The 17,216-nt window shown below is 37.5% G+C and overlaps 2 protein-coding genes across 2 annotated transcripts in view; one reads left to right on the forward strand and one right to left on the reverse strand.

Moving 5' to 3' along the window:
- The window catches only part of DENND2D (DENN domain containing 2D), a 23,324-nt gene extending 22,086 nt beyond the window's left edge, over positions 1 to 1,238 (forward strand). Inside the window, exons 11-12 of the mRNA XM_007949347.2 lie at positions 513 to 752; positions 1,162 to 1,238. Of these exons, the coding sequence (XP_007947538.1) occupies positions 513 to 752; positions 1,162 to 1,238 (317 nt within the window). The remainder of the gene's footprint in view (positions 1 to 512; positions 753 to 1,161) is intronic.
- Positions 1,239 to 4,513: 3,275 nt separating this feature from the next.
- CEPT1 (choline/ethanolamine phosphotransferase 1) overlaps positions 4,514 to 17,216 on the reverse strand; it is a 50,527-nt gene continuing 37,824 nt past the window's right edge. The window contains exons 5-8 of the mRNA XM_042782003.1: positions 7,203 to 7,334; positions 5,752 to 5,910; positions 5,116 to 5,241; positions 4,514 to 4,633 (exon numbers count right to left, since the gene is read on the reverse strand). Coding sequence (XP_042637937.1) covers positions 4,514 to 4,633; positions 5,116 to 5,241; positions 5,752 to 5,910; positions 7,203 to 7,334 — 537 coding nt within the window. The remainder of the gene's footprint in view (positions 4,634 to 5,115; positions 5,242 to 5,751; positions 5,911 to 7,202; positions 7,335 to 17,216) is intronic.

Consider the following 17,216-nt stretch of genomic DNA (forward strand, 5'->3'; position numbering starts at 1 on the left):
AAGGCATTTGACTGCTAACCAGAAGGCTGGTGGTTCAAACCCACCAGCCACTCCTCGGAAGGAAGACTGGGCAATCTACTTCTGTAGAGATACTGTCTCGGAAACCCAAGGAATGTTTGCTATGAGTCAGGATCAATTTGATGGCAGTGAGTTTGGTTTGGCTTAAGCAATGGTGGAGTAGTGCTTAAGGCATTTAACTGCTAATCAGAAGGTTGGCGGTTCACACCCACCAGCTACTCTATGGAAGGAAGACCAGACAATCTACTGTAAAGATTTACTTCCTTGAAAACCCAATGGTAGTTGCTATGAGTCGGAATTGACTCGATGGCAGTGAATTTGTTTTTTGTTTTTCAAGCAATGGTAGTCTCTCATTTCAATCAGTCTGTGAGTAATTGTAAACCCTACTCACCCATTTCCCAGCTTTAACCTACAATGAAAGCCAGAACTGGAGGTGAGAATTGGGGTATTCCTTCTGCTACCCTCTGACATGGCCTGTCTTACATTCCCTACAGCTTTAGAACAAATCAATGAACATGTTTCAGGCCCTTTCGTGCAGTTCTTTGTCAAGACTGTGGGCCACTATACATCCTATATCAAGCGGGAGGCAAATGGGCATGGCCACTTCCAAGAGCGGTCCTTCTGTAAGGCTCTGACCTCCAAGGCCAATCGCCGATTCGTGAAGAAGTTTGTGAAGACACAGCTCTTTTCCCTTTTTATCCAGGAAGCTGAGAAGAGCAAGAATCCTCCTGCAGGTATACAGTCTAAGCCCAGAAACTGTCCCCTCCTTCAGAGGCCCACAGGCTGTAATTACATCAATGGGATTGAAAGGAAATAACCTGAAACCCAAGAGAATGCCTCAAGCACTGACACCGAGTCGGTGCTCAATTTCACAGCCAGCAGGACAGGCTCGTTTCCTCTGTTTTAATCTGGAGCTACTGTCTATCAATACTCTTCGTTTGAGGGCTCCTTTTTTGGGACAAATTGATTGAATATCCCGGCACTCCAGAGGACTGTGAGGGCCTAGGGGTCCCAGTGGGGATGGGAGTGTGTGTGTGTTCTGTGTGGTGAGTTTACACAGAGAGGATATTTCTGACCCTCATGCCTAAACTCATCAGAGTCTGCCAGATTAGTTGATACTAAAATCTGTATCTCAACCCACAGGCTATTTCCAACAGAAAATACTTGAATATGAGGAACAGAAAAAACAGAAGAAACCATGGGAAAAGACTGTGAAATAGGAACTGTGATGAACAGGTGTGACTAGACCCACAGGCCAGTTCTGGACTTGGGGCCCTACCAGCATGGCAGGGTCAGTGAAGCAATCCATCCTAGCATCCACAGCATCCTTCTGAGTCCTGGCAACCAGGTCTTCCTTCAACCTGGGGTCCTTGGAATCAACTTTCTCAGGACTTTGGAGGGCTCAGGCCCCTGTGCTTATAGAGCTGGGTTCAAAACTGCATTTTTTTTTTTTTTTTTCCAGAGGTGACACAGAGCAATAGTTCAGATGTTATAGAGGCTTGGTTAGAGGTTGTTCCAACTGCCCTCTCCTGGAACCACTAGAAAACAGCTGTAGCCCCAAGGCTCAGCTCCACAACATGAAAAAGGTCTGTGGACATGTGAGAATGAGAATAAAGATGAAAGTCTTCTTGCTATTTATGTGAGTGTCTTCAGCTTCTACTATGGGAAGAGGGACAGGGAAACAAGGCGAGAGATGTGACAATAAACTAGACCTGGTCTTGGCCCGAACCCTGGGGCTGTTTGGACAGGTGGAATTACAGGGCTCAGGAACCGCTCTTCTTCTAATAAGAGGGACAGAGGATACTGGTGAGAGCAACAGCACTGGCAGACAGGGTAGCAGTGCCTTGGTTCATCACGTGTGTCTTCAGAATCCTGGGAACAGAGGCTGTTAGCTCCAGGGAAGCGACTGCTGTCTATGGGACAACTTGAGAGTAGGAATTCCAGGCAAAAGAAGCCAGGGAAGAACACTATATTCCTTCCATAAACAGGTCTGTTTGTCCATCCCTTCATTTGAATTAGTCTTTTACCTCCACTGGTCAATATTTTGAAAAGGCCAGTTTAACTCTTTAGCTAAAGGTGACAGGATCCCTGTATTAACCATTTTTTCCTTTAAGAAAAGAGATCACAATCTTAAGGACCCAAGTGGTTTAGAGGTCCACCTACTGCACCTTCCCACTGACAGACTCTGTTTACACACTGCAGGAGAAGCGGAACTTAATTAGAAGTATCATTCAAAAATTATACCTTTTTTGTATGTATAAGTGATTGTGGCCCTGAGAGGTCCCTGAATTCAATACAAAGAACACAAATGTTTCTGGAAAGTGGGACAGGGATCTAGGGTTACCAAAGTGAAGATAAAACCACTGTAATCTGATTAGGAATACAGGGGCCTATTGCAGGGGGCACATGCTCCACTATCAACACACCACCCTAACTATACTGTATTCTTCACAGCTCCTGAGAATTACTGCATTTTTTTAGGTATTTTAAGGCAGTAGTCCCTAACTGCACCTCAAAAGGTTTTAGAACTGGGTCTAAAATCCTTGGAAGCTTGTGAAAAAGTTTTCTGAGGGTCTACCCCAAATCTACTGGGTCATCTCTAGGGAGATGGGAATCTGTATACTTTTAAAGTTCTTTCAAGTGAGTCTGATGTCTAACCAGGTTTGAGAACCACTTGGTAAAAACAAGATGGCAAACTAAGTCAATGCACAGTGAAACCTGTGAAAGCTGGAACCTGACGGGACTGCCTTGTTTTTCTGGGTGTTGCAGCTTATCTGCCTTTGTCAAGGTGCCTTACCCCCCTTTTTTTTAATCACTCTCTATTAGTGAAAAATATTTGCATTTTCCTTCTCTGACAGTAAAGCCTTACACAGGTTCCAGCTTTCAAAGGTTTTACTGTATATGAACACATAAGAAGAGCTGGGCAGCTGAGGTTTACTTCAAATGCACTCTCATCTGATGGGATAAAGAAAGCACATACCGGTATCTGAGCCTGTTCTAGATTCCCTTTATGCTGAAAAAGATCATAGGAGAATACACACATTTCAATTAGCCCTCAAAATCTCAGTTTATCATTTTTCTTTGCTCTGCGTTGCCCCAGCTTTCCAAACTTGATCTGCTTTAGCATTTCCTTGTATGTACTTCTTTATTCTAGATGCTAGAAAAGGTGCTATCAAGTGAAAGTGATGAAAGATTCCCCTTTCTTGTTACAGTCTAACAAAGAAATTAAAGGCCACATTGTCAGTGGTAGTCCAGATCCACATGGGATTACTGGAACCATCAAATGTGCAAACAGAGTTCTGGCTGCCAGGCAAAGCAGTGCAATTATTATTTATCCATGATTACAGTGACAAGTACAAATGAAAGCCCAAAAGATGCCTCACTTTAACCAATAGTTTAAACTTTTTCTGTGGTCTTCTTCATGAAAGCAACTCAACCATCTGCACCTAATGAAAACAGATCTGATTCAGTAACTGAGGACACCTGTGTCCCATTTCACACTGTAGCATAGACAGTAAGTATCCAGAAAGGGAGTGTGCAGTGACCCATGGTAAGGCCCTGGGAATCACTGAAAATTTTGGGAGAAGGTTTAAGATTCCTAAGTGACTGATAATTACAAGGGTAACAACTACAAAGAGGGAAAATAAAAATAGTTCTTCTTTTTGAAGTTAAAAAGTTTATACATAAGAGAAAGGTCACAGGACACATCATGACAATGCAGCTGACTGAATTTCCTTATTTATTAAAGAACAGAAATTTTGCTTAAAAAAAAAAAGACATTAAAACTTAGTTTGTCTTTCCACTGAACAAAAATGAGAAGAAGCTGGCTTTTAGATCATATATTTATTTAAAAAAATAAAATGGATCGACAAAGTTACCACGTTATTCTGCATGCTAATAGGATTTCCCAAGCCCACAAGAGATATTACTTATAGAGCAATTAAAAAATGACTTCCTCAACAATGTAACGATCGGAAACCTTTCAATTCAAATTTAAAGTCTTTATCACTACTTCCACCTCACAAGCTAGTGGGATGTATCTGTGCCACAAGCTGAGTTCCTTAGTAAAAGAAAGCTTGAAAAGACACTAAACAAGGATGTCAATAAAAGACAATGATTTGTTAAAATTATAAAGCAACCATCTTTTGGCCTGCAAATATTCCACATTAGAAATCTCCACCACTGGGGATCTGTTCCCCATGACAATCTCATTTTGAATCTAGGATTACAAACACATGGCATTTTTTTTTTTTTTTCCCCTGCATGCTTTCTTGGGCCAAACCCTGTATGACCATATGTATAATTTACAGGAGGGTCTTGAAATTCCCATTCTCATACAGGATAGTTAAGAAACGTTACCAATAACAAAGGATAGAAGTTATACAACATTGATTATTATAAATTATATTTGTTCTTATCCATCCCATTCTCTGTAATTTGTTCAGATTCTTTCCTTCAGAAAACATGAGTTTCCTATTCAGTATCAGTTACATCATTAATGATGATTAGAATGAGCTGTAGACACCTTGATTCTGAAGACGTGTATGTGAAGGTGAGATGCAATTTGATTGCAGACACTGACACAATAGCGGATCAAATCAAAGAATGAGAAGACCTAGAAAAAAAGAGATGATTATATTCTCAGCACCTGCTTAGACCTTCCCTCCACTTGCTGAAAATAAAAAAGAATGGCCTCTAACTTTATTCTCCTCTCCTCAGATTTACCTTCAATTTCATACAATAACTCAATTTCTTCATGGATCTTTCCTTTAATAAACTCTTTGTTAGAGAAACAGATAGTAAATATTACAACTACTCAACACTGCCAATAAAGCAAGAAAGCAGCCACAGATAATAATACATAAATGACCGGGTGTGGCTGTGTTCCAATAAAATTTTATTCACAAAATAGGCTGTTGGCCCACCGGCTGTAGTTTGCCAATTCTGCTTTATGTACTCAAAAATTTCCCATTTATGAGCCTTGATGGAGGCAGAACTGGTATTCCAAATCTTCATATTATCTATCAGGACTGACCCACTGAAATAAGCAAACAAGTGAACTATTGATCATGAAATAAGACATACTGTAACACTTACCAGAGCAATCCAAAGTACGATATATTCATCAATAAAGCTGTTAAAATACTGGTCCAGAAAGAGAAGTGCTGGGCCTATGAATGCAGTGTCATGCAAATGCATTTCACTTTTTGTCATATGTGCAACCTATAAGTAAAACAGAATCAACAATGTAGGCATTTTCATTTTAGAGCAATTGTGACCTACATAGTAAATCAGTATTGTGCTCAAATACCAAGTTTAAAGTATTAGCAATATCTGAATTTCCAAAACTAAAACAACAACAACAAAAAAAACCGCTGACAGCATAAAGTACGTGTGTGAGTTCTGTGTCCCAGAAAGGGTATATATACACCATGTCAACTAAGCCTCCAAAAGATGGTTTTCCCCAGGAGCCCTGAGTGTCCAGATTAGACTGAAGAGAACAAATAAACTAAATGATCAAATCAAACTGTGGCTAGAAGGGAGAAAAACTGCAGATAATCAGGGAGTTTCTGGTAACCTCAAATTGTAGCTTCACAGCTCCTACCTTGATGTGAAGGCTGTGATGGTAGGAGAGCAAGCTCTAGGACTGTTCAGGTTGTTTCAGAATAAAAACTATGGCCATATTACTAAAATCAGATCAAAGTAAAAACAAAACAAAATCTGGGTGCTTACCACAAGCTTATTAGTGATTTTAGCAGATACGAAACCAAATGTTAGTATATAAAGACAGGGATGCTTTTCAAATAGCTGAACCGCTGATTTCTTGTAGATCATTGCAGCTAATGTGATCACTGATCCAATATGGAGAAAAGGAGAAAGGACACTTGTTCCCTGTATAGTGAAAAGAGAAAAGTAGTAAGAATAATAATGAAATAATAGTATCCACTCATCAGATACTATGTGGATCTGCTATAAAATAGTTCAATGGTGCCTAACAGCCAGCAGTTTCTAAAAATGAACACGATAACAGCAGTAGCATGTACTGGTTAACCACAAACTGAAGATTTCACTTAAGACACCAGGCTTGTTTATAAAGCAGGCCATTCTTTTTTCATATATGTCCATGTAAATATGTATGTATTTATGCACAAATATATACTTAAGCACCCATTCCTCACTTACTGACATAGTTAGATTCCAAAGACCAGGTCAAGAAAAAAACAAAACTCTGCCCTCAAGTGGATTCTGACTTCTGGCTCACAGAGACCCCCACTGGGTTTCCAAGGCCATATATTTTCATAGAAGTAGATTGCCCCATCTTCCTCCCATGGAGCTGCTGGTGGGTTTGAACCACTGACCTTCTGGTTAGCAGCCAAATATCTTACCCACTAAACCACCAGAGCTCCTTAAAGACCAGATAGTTATGCAAAAACTGACATTATGCAAAAGTGGAAGATGACTACATTACATCACAAAATGGAGGATCATCATTATAGAAAAAAACAAAAAAACCAAACTGACTGCCATCGAGTTGATTATGACTCACAGTGACCCTCTTTGGGTTTCCAAGGCAGTAAATCTTTACGGAAATAGATTGCCCAGTGTTCCTTCCATGGAGTGGTTAGTGGGTTTGAACCACCAACCTTCTGCTTAGCAGTCAAATGCCTTAGGCACTATGCCACCAGAGCTCCTTCCATATCATTACGAAACTGCCAGATCTCATTACATAACCACCAAATCACATCATTATATAACTATCAAATTATATCATTATATAACTGCTAAACCACTGAGAATCACGGCCCAGCCAAGTTGACACATAATCTTAACCATCACAGCCAACACCACTCTTGCCTCACACCTTGGCATTCATTACTGCCACATGTACATCATTAATGTGCAAAATAGCTGAACAGATTTTTTTTCATTCTTGTTGTAAATGTGAAATATCTGATCATGAAATAGTCATGAGGAGCAGGAGTAGTGTATTAACATACAATGTAAGCATGGGCAAATAAAACTGATGATTTTTGGACATTGTTTTTATTTTTTTTCAAGGCTAAGGAGAAACACTAAAAAAAAGATTTTGCACCTTTCAAATGAAAAAAAAACCCACTAAACCACCACAAAACCGAGTCTTAGCACAAACAATCATTAGAAATCTTAAGTAAAGATATACTCACTGCTATTGTTGATCCATTTTTGCCAACACCACCTGTGAAGATTACACGGAAGTAATTTGTACAGGAAAATATGGTCCCTGCTACAGTACAAAGTGCAGGAAAAATTTTCACTTGAATATTCAGCACTGGAATCTTTAATGGTAGAGAGAAACAACAATTAAAGTATATTCAAACTAAAGTAAGACAGCACTCTCTAATTATTGATTCATATTCTCAAATACTTCCTCCATTCCCTCTAGTTGGGTAAATACATAAATAATTTCCTGCTCCTTCCCATTATAGTAATATAACAAGTTTCAAGTGATAAGGCTATATAGAAATTAATATCACTTCTCCTGACACCAACCTTTACAAATTAACTGATCCAACTTTATTTGTGTCATAAGCTAAGTAAGATTCACCTAATGTATCCCAGAGGCCTGGCAACAATGAACAAGGTTATCTTCTGGCCTTTTGTAAATGGAATGTACCTTGCCTTTTCCTTTGCGTATTTTTTGAATTCTAAATCTGTAGTTTATTACTAATTGCTGTGAGAGAGGAAATGTGGAGCATAAAATAATAGAAATATTTGCAATTAAATAAGAAATCTGCAAACTAGAGAATGAAAGAAAAACATTCTACTCAGACTTCCCAATTTCCAGTTGTCAGGGCAAAAGCAGAGGGTAACTGAGAATGCACCCACAGACAGGGGAAAACACCCGTCAGGCACATCCTAACAAGCACAGCTCTATAACCAAGTATCCAAAATGTAAGTTTCAGAACTAATAATACATTCCTATAGTATACTGAGAATATGGATTGATAAAGTAAGGCCGGCTGAGTAGATCAAGATCATGTACTTAATCTTAAAAGCTTAAATTGAAAAGGAAGTACACTTGTTCTGAATTTTAAAAATCATTTAAGATTTTATTCCATTTTGTACCTCTCTTTAGCTTTCCTGAAGTCTCAAATTTTGTCCAATATGCATGGATAAGAAAGTAACAGTAAAATAAATGACACCGTAATAGAAACAAATAGGAACAAAATAGCAAAAGCCCACAATGTAGGCATTGCAGTCTTAAAATAAAAACATTTTAATTAAGGCTGTTGATACTTTTTATAACTAATCTGACTATACTTTAAAAATCAAATAGGAAATATGACATTTCCTTTTATTAAACTCCAGTTTAAGGGGTTTTTTGGCAAACAATCATCTTAATGTTTAGATACTGCATTTCTTCAAAACTCTCAAGAATTCAGTTTGTTTACACAACTCTATGATCTGTTATGAAACTGTACTTCTTTTAAAAAACAACAAAGAACTGAAATTAACTGTTCAAATTTCAAGTTGAACTGTGACAGTACTTAGTTTTCTAAAATGAAATAGGTCAACTTAAGAATCCTGGAATATCCTAAATGGTCTTTCTCCTTCCCTAATGATCACAAATGCTTATACCCAAATTCAAAACTTGTTTTCAATAGAGGAGGAAATCAACACCATGGTTACTTTGAACTCCAAGAGTTTTTTTCTGCTCTAGTTAAGGAAACTAGGGACATTACAATCTAAATCTGATGCACCTGGCTGAAATTCAATATTCTGGCCAGTCTCCTGGTGCTCTTCCCTCCCTTGAGGACAAAGGACCTCTATGGAAAGGGAGAAATATTATAGTCCCTCAGATTCCAAAAGAAGCATTAATCTAGCACGGGGGCATCCCTGCATTAGAGCCGGCTCCTGAATGAGTGCCAATCTCTGAGTAACAGTAATCTGTGCCATCATACTACACTGAATGACCATCACAACTGTATTTACAATTTGGTGCAATTGCTTTAGGATCATGGAAACTTTTGCCCTTTGAATCAAGAAAAGAATGAACAGAGAACATTAAACAAGCTAGGCAATTAGTTCATGGCTCAGACCACAAAGCAAGCAGGCAAGCTACAGACTTAGGAGCAAAGTATCATAAACGTTTTTCAGCTCTTAACAGTTTGTCCTATATGACAGGTTTATACATCAGAACAAAAGCTCCAGAGTGCAGGATTTTGATTGAGTTTTGAATTCTCTGTAGAGCCTTGGATATGTGGGTGCTCAATATACATTTGTTGAAGGAAGATGAAGATCTTCTCCCTTTCTTTGACTTTCTCTGGAGAATTACTGTTTTGGAAGAGTATGGCATGTCTTTGCTTCTGTGGTAATAATGGAAAAGGAACTTAGTTACAAGAAAATATGAGGCAAAATGAAGGGAGAGCTGGAGTGAGAGGAATCCTAAACTTTACCAGGTGAGCTCTTAAAAATTGGTGCTAATTGAAAGTACAAATAGAAAGCACTAAACTTTCTCCCATTTTCACCCCACACTCAAAATTAAGGGAGGTGGGTACAGCCTGTCTTTCCCACTCTTGCTCTTTTCGGTTATTCTGTGGAACTCATCCACAGTGGTCAAAGTGCATTCACTCTACAGAAATAGCCAGACAGCCATAGTGAAAACACCTTTACCTCAAGCCTATCCAGAAGTTTCTGTATTCTTCAAGGCCTGGAAGAATTACAGCTCTCTAAGATTGTACAGTCTGCCCTATAAGCCAGAGGAAAACCCTCTGGTTTCATGCCATGAAATTATGCATCCAAATAATATCAGTCTAATCTAATTAATTTTTAGAAAGGCTAGAGGTAGAAAAACAGTATCTTAAATTCTCAACAAGTTTACCGGATTATAAGGAATACATGTTTTGATTCATTAGTTTGGGCTAATGCAGAATATCAGTTAAGTTGTTAGACTAGTTTTCTTATGGACATAATTAAATTTTTTTATAGGCTTTGTAAATTTAAGCAGAAATAGAAATTATTTAGAGACTAGAAATTAACTTTCTTCAAAACAATATAGGAATACCTCTTTGTAAGTAATTTTAATATAAATAAATTCCACCAAAATACAGCAAGTGTTAACACAACTACAAGTCTCCACCAAGTGTTTAAGAAAGAACAACATGCTTAAATTATTTAAACTTTTTAAGGGTACTTTCTAACAGGCACATTTTAAGAGTGAGATAGAAATAAGTTACACTACACAGTTCACGAAATCCTGCCTAATCCTGAAAATTCATCTCATTCACTTGCCTAACCTAGAATCTGGTAGTCTGACATACGCTTTATCAGCCACTAGGCTTAAAAACTCACACATCAATGAAAATAACCATGAATGAATTATATGTGGGTCTCTTCCAAAGTGATGATGTACTTCTTCTTTTTTTTAAAGAATTATATGATATAGTTCTAAGACATCCCCAAAGGAAATCATCTCTTAGGGAAGTAATACACAAAAAATGATGGTGTTTTGTTTCCAGCAATATATAAACTATGTAATAGTTTTTGTGCATGAAAATGTCTTTCCTTTAAATAACAACAACAAAAAACTAACATAAACTAACTGGAAGTGTTAGTATAACAAATTTATTGCTAGGTACCACCTAAGAAATAAAGATACACGTATGACATATGTATATGCATAACTCTATTCGCATGTTTTATATATATTTAAAAGGATAATTAGACGCATAAAGCAGATTCTGACTGTTTTCTGATAGCCAAGCCAGAAATCCCGTTGTTTTTTAAATTGGTATGCTGAAAATTTATAGGTTAATTCATGTATGTTTAAAATATTCAAAATATTTTTTCAGGGGAAAAATTTTGGTACAAAACACAAGACCGATGAAAATAATATAAAAAGACAGTCAAAGGATATTAAAATGTTAAGTGTGGGTAGGATTCTTTTATCATGTGGTTTCAGGATCCTTTCTTTCCTATAAAGCTAAAATGTTAAAATAAGACTAGTGCCTATGGCATTTGACTGCTAACCAGAAAGTTGGCAGTTCAATCCCACCAGCTACTCTTTGGAAGGGAGATGAGGCAATCTACTTCTGTAAAGATTTACTGCTTTGGAAACCCAATGGGGGTCACTATAAGTCAGAATCAACCCAATGGCATTGGTTTTGGTTTGGTTTTTTGGTTAGAGAGCAAAAGTAATAAAATTTATGTTTTCCCTATGTATCAATCTCAAAACCCAACAGGGTCTCTAATGAAAACTATATTATGTATGTAAATGAACAGTTTCAGAATTTCCTTGTTGACTACAGATATTTTTATCCTTTCATTTCCTCCTTCCTCATGACCATCTCCCCAACAGAAGGCATTAAACAATTTCTGGTAATAAACACTTAAGGAACTGTATCAATTATACTTCCTCAAGTACCTAATTTACCGTCATAAAACGAATTAGGCAAAGGAAATTTTTTACTTAGTAAATTTCTCTTATACTTGATTACATCAAATGAATTAGAAATACTGTATTCAGAAGGAGTGGTGGTGGCAATAAACAGTTAACTGATGACCAGGGAGCACCAACTACTTTGACTCAAATCTAGAATATGTTCTAATTATAAAAGTAGCAACAATTTTTATTGTCTACTATTTGTTAGGCACTGTTCTAAGTGTCTTATACATATTTTCTCATTTAATCTACAAAATAACTTTATGAGATAGGTACTCCAGTAAAACTTGTGAAAGAGTAAGGCAGAAACCTGTAAGAGAAGGAAAACTCAAACATTTTCCATCAGAAGGGGAGACAGAAAAGTGGCAAGACCATACCCTATCAAAGGCGGACAACTTAAGAGACCTGGTAAAACAAGGCAGTGCCATTGAGTTCCAGCTTTCACTGCATTACTGCCCTCATAACACAGAGGAGGAAACAAAGCCACAAAGAGCTAAACAACAGACTAAGTTCACACAGAAGAGAATGTAGCCTGGCTTAAATTCAGGCAGTGTGGTTTCAGAGCCTGCGCTCTTGGTCGCCATGCTGTAGGTCCTCTCTCAGATTTTTGTGAGAAAAACATGTGTGCTAGAAAGGGGTGACTGTATTTTAGGTCAGGTTAAAAATCAAGGTCTTGGCTTATTAAAATAATCTAATGGCACTGATTTCAGTAAATACTAATGCTGTTTTGGGGTCAGAGCTAATTTAGCACCCCAAATTTTTTATGGCGCTTTAAGCATTTGACAGAAAAACTAGTGCTGGAGACTCATGAAGTCAGGAATGAGAATGAAAAGTCTGATTTACTCTCATCACTTGTTTGTCAATCCACTATTTCCTCATCTGTAAAATGAATGACAATAATAATTCAGATTCTCAATGGCCTTCTAAAACAACAGGCCTGGAATGGATGTAATGTACCATACAACTCCAAGTTGTGAAATGCATCAGATGGCCCTAAAGAGAAGTTTGTCTCCTACCGTAGCTGTGACGTTTCATCTCCAGAAGAATAAAATAAGAAACACATTATCCTTTACCTGGATTATACTACATTAGAAAATACAAGCAAAAGACAACATGCATTAATTACATGGGATACACAATGTGAACAATTACCATAGATTGCCAAAAAGGTGGTCCTCCAATCACTGCCAGCAAATGCATGATTATTATGAAGATTTGCACTTCAGTCACATCAATTCTGATTAGGTACAAAAAGCCAAAAAAGCAGAATTACTCAAAACAACTTCAAGTTAATTGATTGCAAGCTTAGCAGCATTCCTCTATCATGCACAATAGGAAAAATCTCAAATATTGAGGGCAGGGGAAAAGGAGGCATCAAAAATTTGTTATGAGCAAAATCAAATAAAATCCAGAGCCTTTTAATTTGATGAATTTCACAGAGCAATAAAAACCCCTCCTTTTCAAAAGAAATGTTTGACTCATTGAAGCTGAGCTGAAATTATAGCTTAACCTTTCCCACCAAACAAAATCGGGTCGGGGATAAAGTTTGAGTGTCAAACAGAGAATTACACAGCACTGCTGCTGAAAATGAAATTGTGAAATACGTGTTTGTAGTATCAGATGGAAAGATGAGCTTTCGCTGAAGTAAAACAAATCACCGAGACCTTGCAAAACTAACTGTTCTTTACATATCTTCATTTAATGCTTGCCATGGTGTATGTGTGACAAATTCACACCAACTCTTAATTGAATTATTATCCTCACTAGGTCAGCTACCCTAAGATACCTAGAAAGAAGAGCCTGAAAGAAAATAAGAATTAACTCTGGGGTTGCTGAAAATTATCTCAGTCAAGAAGAGATAAACCTGATGCAAAAACAGGGCAGTAGAAATCAGAAGTATGGAAAAAAAAAAGAGTACTGGCAAAAAGATTGAAGAGCAAAGCAAAGCATAAACTGGTGTTTCTTTCCTTCTGTAGACTAGCACTTTGTATAAACTTATAGTATCATTCTCAGATTACTGGATTCAAATGCCTTTTGATTTTGAGAATTTATCCTATAGGTACACTTGCACAAAATGATATTTGTACAAGGTTCTCTACTGTACTATTATTTATAATAGCAATATATATATATACACATATATATATATATATTTATATCTCTCAATGAGGAAGTGGTTACATAAATTATGGTACTTCTATAAAAATGGAATATTTTGCAGCTTAGGGGGGAAAAAAAGGCGAGGCAGCTTCCTGTGTGATGATATGAAAAAACATCCAAGATACAGTAAGTGAAAAAAATATGTTGCATAATGGTGTATACGTTACTTTTATGGAAAAAATTACAATAATATTTTGTTTTTGCTAGTAATTGCATAACAAATTTCTGAAAGGATACATTATAATCTACTAAAAGTGGTCACCTATTGGGGAAGACAGTGAGGAAACTGAGAAAGCTGGAGGATAAAGATAGGAAGACCATTTTTCACTACATACTTCTCTATAATGTCAGTTATTGAATAAAGTGAGTAATTTAGCCAAGAAAAGTAATTTTTAAAAAAAGTTATCAGTCTAAGAAAAACAGATTATCATTAGCACAGAGACTCAATTCCTAGAGCAGAACAGAGCCCTCATTTCTAAAACTGATACTTAAAGCAGACAATCTATGACGTGAACTTAAGATACATAAACTCTTATGTTACACCCTTAATAAATGAATGAGTTGAAACTAATCTCTCACAACTAAAAACAAAAAAACAAAAAACTGGTCTTTGCTCCAAGAATGTTATTTTTTTAAACAGAAGCTTATTAAGCTGCAAACATATGGTGATACACTGAATTAGGCTAAAAAGAATCTGTAGAGCTGACCTGGTGAGTGGCGTTGCCAATAAGGGGGATTAGACTCAGTAGCAGACTCAGGAGACTAAGCAGGTGCAAAGATGATCGACTCTGTCTTGGGTGAGGAGGGTAGACATCTTACAACATTTTGCTGGACATATGAAGTAGCCTTTTGGAAGGGGAAGGGCCAGAAGTATAGAATTACAAAATAAAAATGGAGGGAACCTCATGCAATTAATCTTTGTACCTTGGGCAAATGTAAAAGAGAATATGAAACATGAAAAATCCTTATAAAGCTCCAAATTGGGTTTCCTAGAGAAGTTTTATGGAATATCGTCTTTGGAAATGTTGGAAGACAGAATTTTCTAAACCAATCAGATACTGCCACTGTATTATCATTAATATCTTAATTTTAGGAAAGAATCCCAGGGAAAACTTACTTACCAGTTGGTAGTTAGCTAGGAAGATATTATCCCGTTTGCATAACTAATTTAGAGTAAAACTTTGTACTTCAGGGTAAGGCCTGCCTGCTCTCACAAAGCTGTACCATGAGAACTGCCTATTATCACTACTCTTGGAGGTGTGCTTCTAATATTGAATCTCAATGAAAAAGTGTGGGTGTGAAGCCATTTTGCAGCAAGGAAACTAAAGCAAGCTCAGAGGGATAGAGGGAAGAAAAGATTAACAATGAACAAATGAGTTAATGATTCTGTTTAGAAGATAGCTAGTTACACAGTGAGGAGCTCTGGTAGCATATTGCCTAAGGCATCTGACTGCTCACCAGAAGGCTGGAGGTTCAAACCCACCAGCTACTCCTTGAAAGGAAGATGGGGCAATTTACTTCTTCAGTGATACTGCCTTGGAAACCCAAGGAGGGGTCGCTATGAGTCGGGTCTGACTCGATGGCACATAACAATAACAACAGTTACATGGTCATTCATTTCTCCCCCTTTTCACTAAGTCTCTTACTATGGGCTAAATTTCCTGTAACACGTAATAGGAGAAGGCTTATTTTAATCTTTTTTGGCCACACAAAAAAGAATTATCTAGAAAGGAGCATATTAAACAAAAGCAGGAATGTAGGATTTCTATAATCACTACCTTTTAAAATCATTACTATTTTAAAATGGAGACTATGGAGTGATAGTATTTCAAGTGTTGAGACTAAACAAAAAATCCACCATCATCACACCTACACACAAAAAAGTAGGTCTTTAAAACACAATGGATTCAGGCAGATTTCAAGATGGCGGAATAGGTAGAAAAACTGCACAGACCCTCTTCAACAAAGAAATGGGAACCAATTAACACAGACACAGAAGATAATCCTGGATCCTTGAGCCTTGAAGGGAAGGATATAGAAGTGGACTAACCTTCCCCCCCCCCCCCACTAGCAGAATTTGCATGAAAATACCAGAAAAGGAGACATATGGAGTTGCGGTCTGGCAGCGATCCTGATGGCACAGACAGCTTGGAGATTCTCGAGTGGTGGTAGGACCTAAGAATTAACCTAAAAATCAGCCCTGCTAGCCAGAGACTGCATAGAGGACTGCTCTGGTGCCTGTGAAATAAAAGGGAAAGCAGCGGTGAAAAGGAAGACAGGCTGAGCAGTGGACTTTTGACTGTGTGGAGGGTGCCACCATTTTCAATGTTTACAAGCAGCCTGACCATTTTGGATATTTAAAGAGACAGCACTCTCTGAGATTCCAGGGGCTTAAGAACAGATTCTGCTTGCCAGTAACCCCAAGGACACTTGGGATCTACATGACTGAAAAGATGCGACATTCCTCTTGTTAATCTTATATCCCACACCTGCTTGGTGAACGGAGGTGCAGCCATTCCCCACTCCCACCCACCTTCTGGGCCCGAAGAAACTCCATCCAAGTCTGTGTGCTCGGACAGAGCCTGGGTGCCCTGTCCTGTCCTTCACCAATTTTTTTCTTTTTCTCTTTCTTTTTTCTGATGTTTAGTTTGCTAGTATTTGTCTGTTTTAAAATTACTATTATTATTAATACTTTTGTCCTTTTTACTATTACTCTTTATTCTTCCCCTCCCAGGTCCTAGTTAACAACTTTTTCTTCTTTTCCCTGTTCTTGTTTAATAATTTTTAAGTTTAAATACTTTTTTCCCCTTTTTTTCTAGTGGTTAACCCCATTCCTTGTTTTTCTTTTTGCATTTTTCTCTTTTTTTCTTCATTCTTCTTCTTCTCTACATTTTTCTCTTACTGCTTTATCCCCAGTATTGCAGGTTTTCTTCTTCTTCTGGTTACTGTTCCTGTATGATTACATGGTGTATTTTTTGTCCATGTGCTTTCAGTTTTTCGATGGTTATTCAACTGTAATTTTTGTTTAACTGAGTGGGAGACAGCAACAGTCCCCATAAGATATAACCACACCCACACCTCCTGCAATTTCACTTACTGAGCGAGAGCCACCACCTCCTTCTCTACCAACGGGCCAACCATAAAAAACCACCAAGAAGAGCCTGAATCACCCTTGGCTGCTCTTCACAAACAGTTAACAGAGATCTCAATACAACACCATGATGTCTCGGAGACAACAGACCATCACAGTCCACACAAAGAAGATAAAGTGGTAGAAACAAGGGAACAGGATACACACCCAGAACACATCCCTGAGGAAGAAGCAGCATTGGAACTCTCTGATAAGGAATTCAAAAGAATTATATTTAGGGATCTTCAAAGGATTAAGAGACAGATTAAATAAAACACAGAAAAAACCTTAGAAGAATTTTGGAAGAAAATACAAGAACAAAATGACAAAATAAATGAAAAACTAGAAATGATTCTAAATCTACAGACAGAAATCCAGAAGATTAATACGAAATTGTCAGAAATAGATAACACATTGGAAGGGCAAAGGAGAAGAATTGATGCAATGGAAGACAGAATTAATGAGATTGAAGACAAATACCTGAAT

This window comes from Orycteropus afer, unplaced genomic scaffold (genome assembly GCF_000298275.1).
Source record: "Orycteropus afer afer isolate SDZICR_OR568_19922 unplaced genomic scaffold, OryAfe1.0 scaffold00010, whole genome shotgun sequence".
NCBI lineage: Eukaryota > Metazoa > Chordata > Mammalia > Tubulidentata > Orycteropodidae > Orycteropus > Orycteropus afer.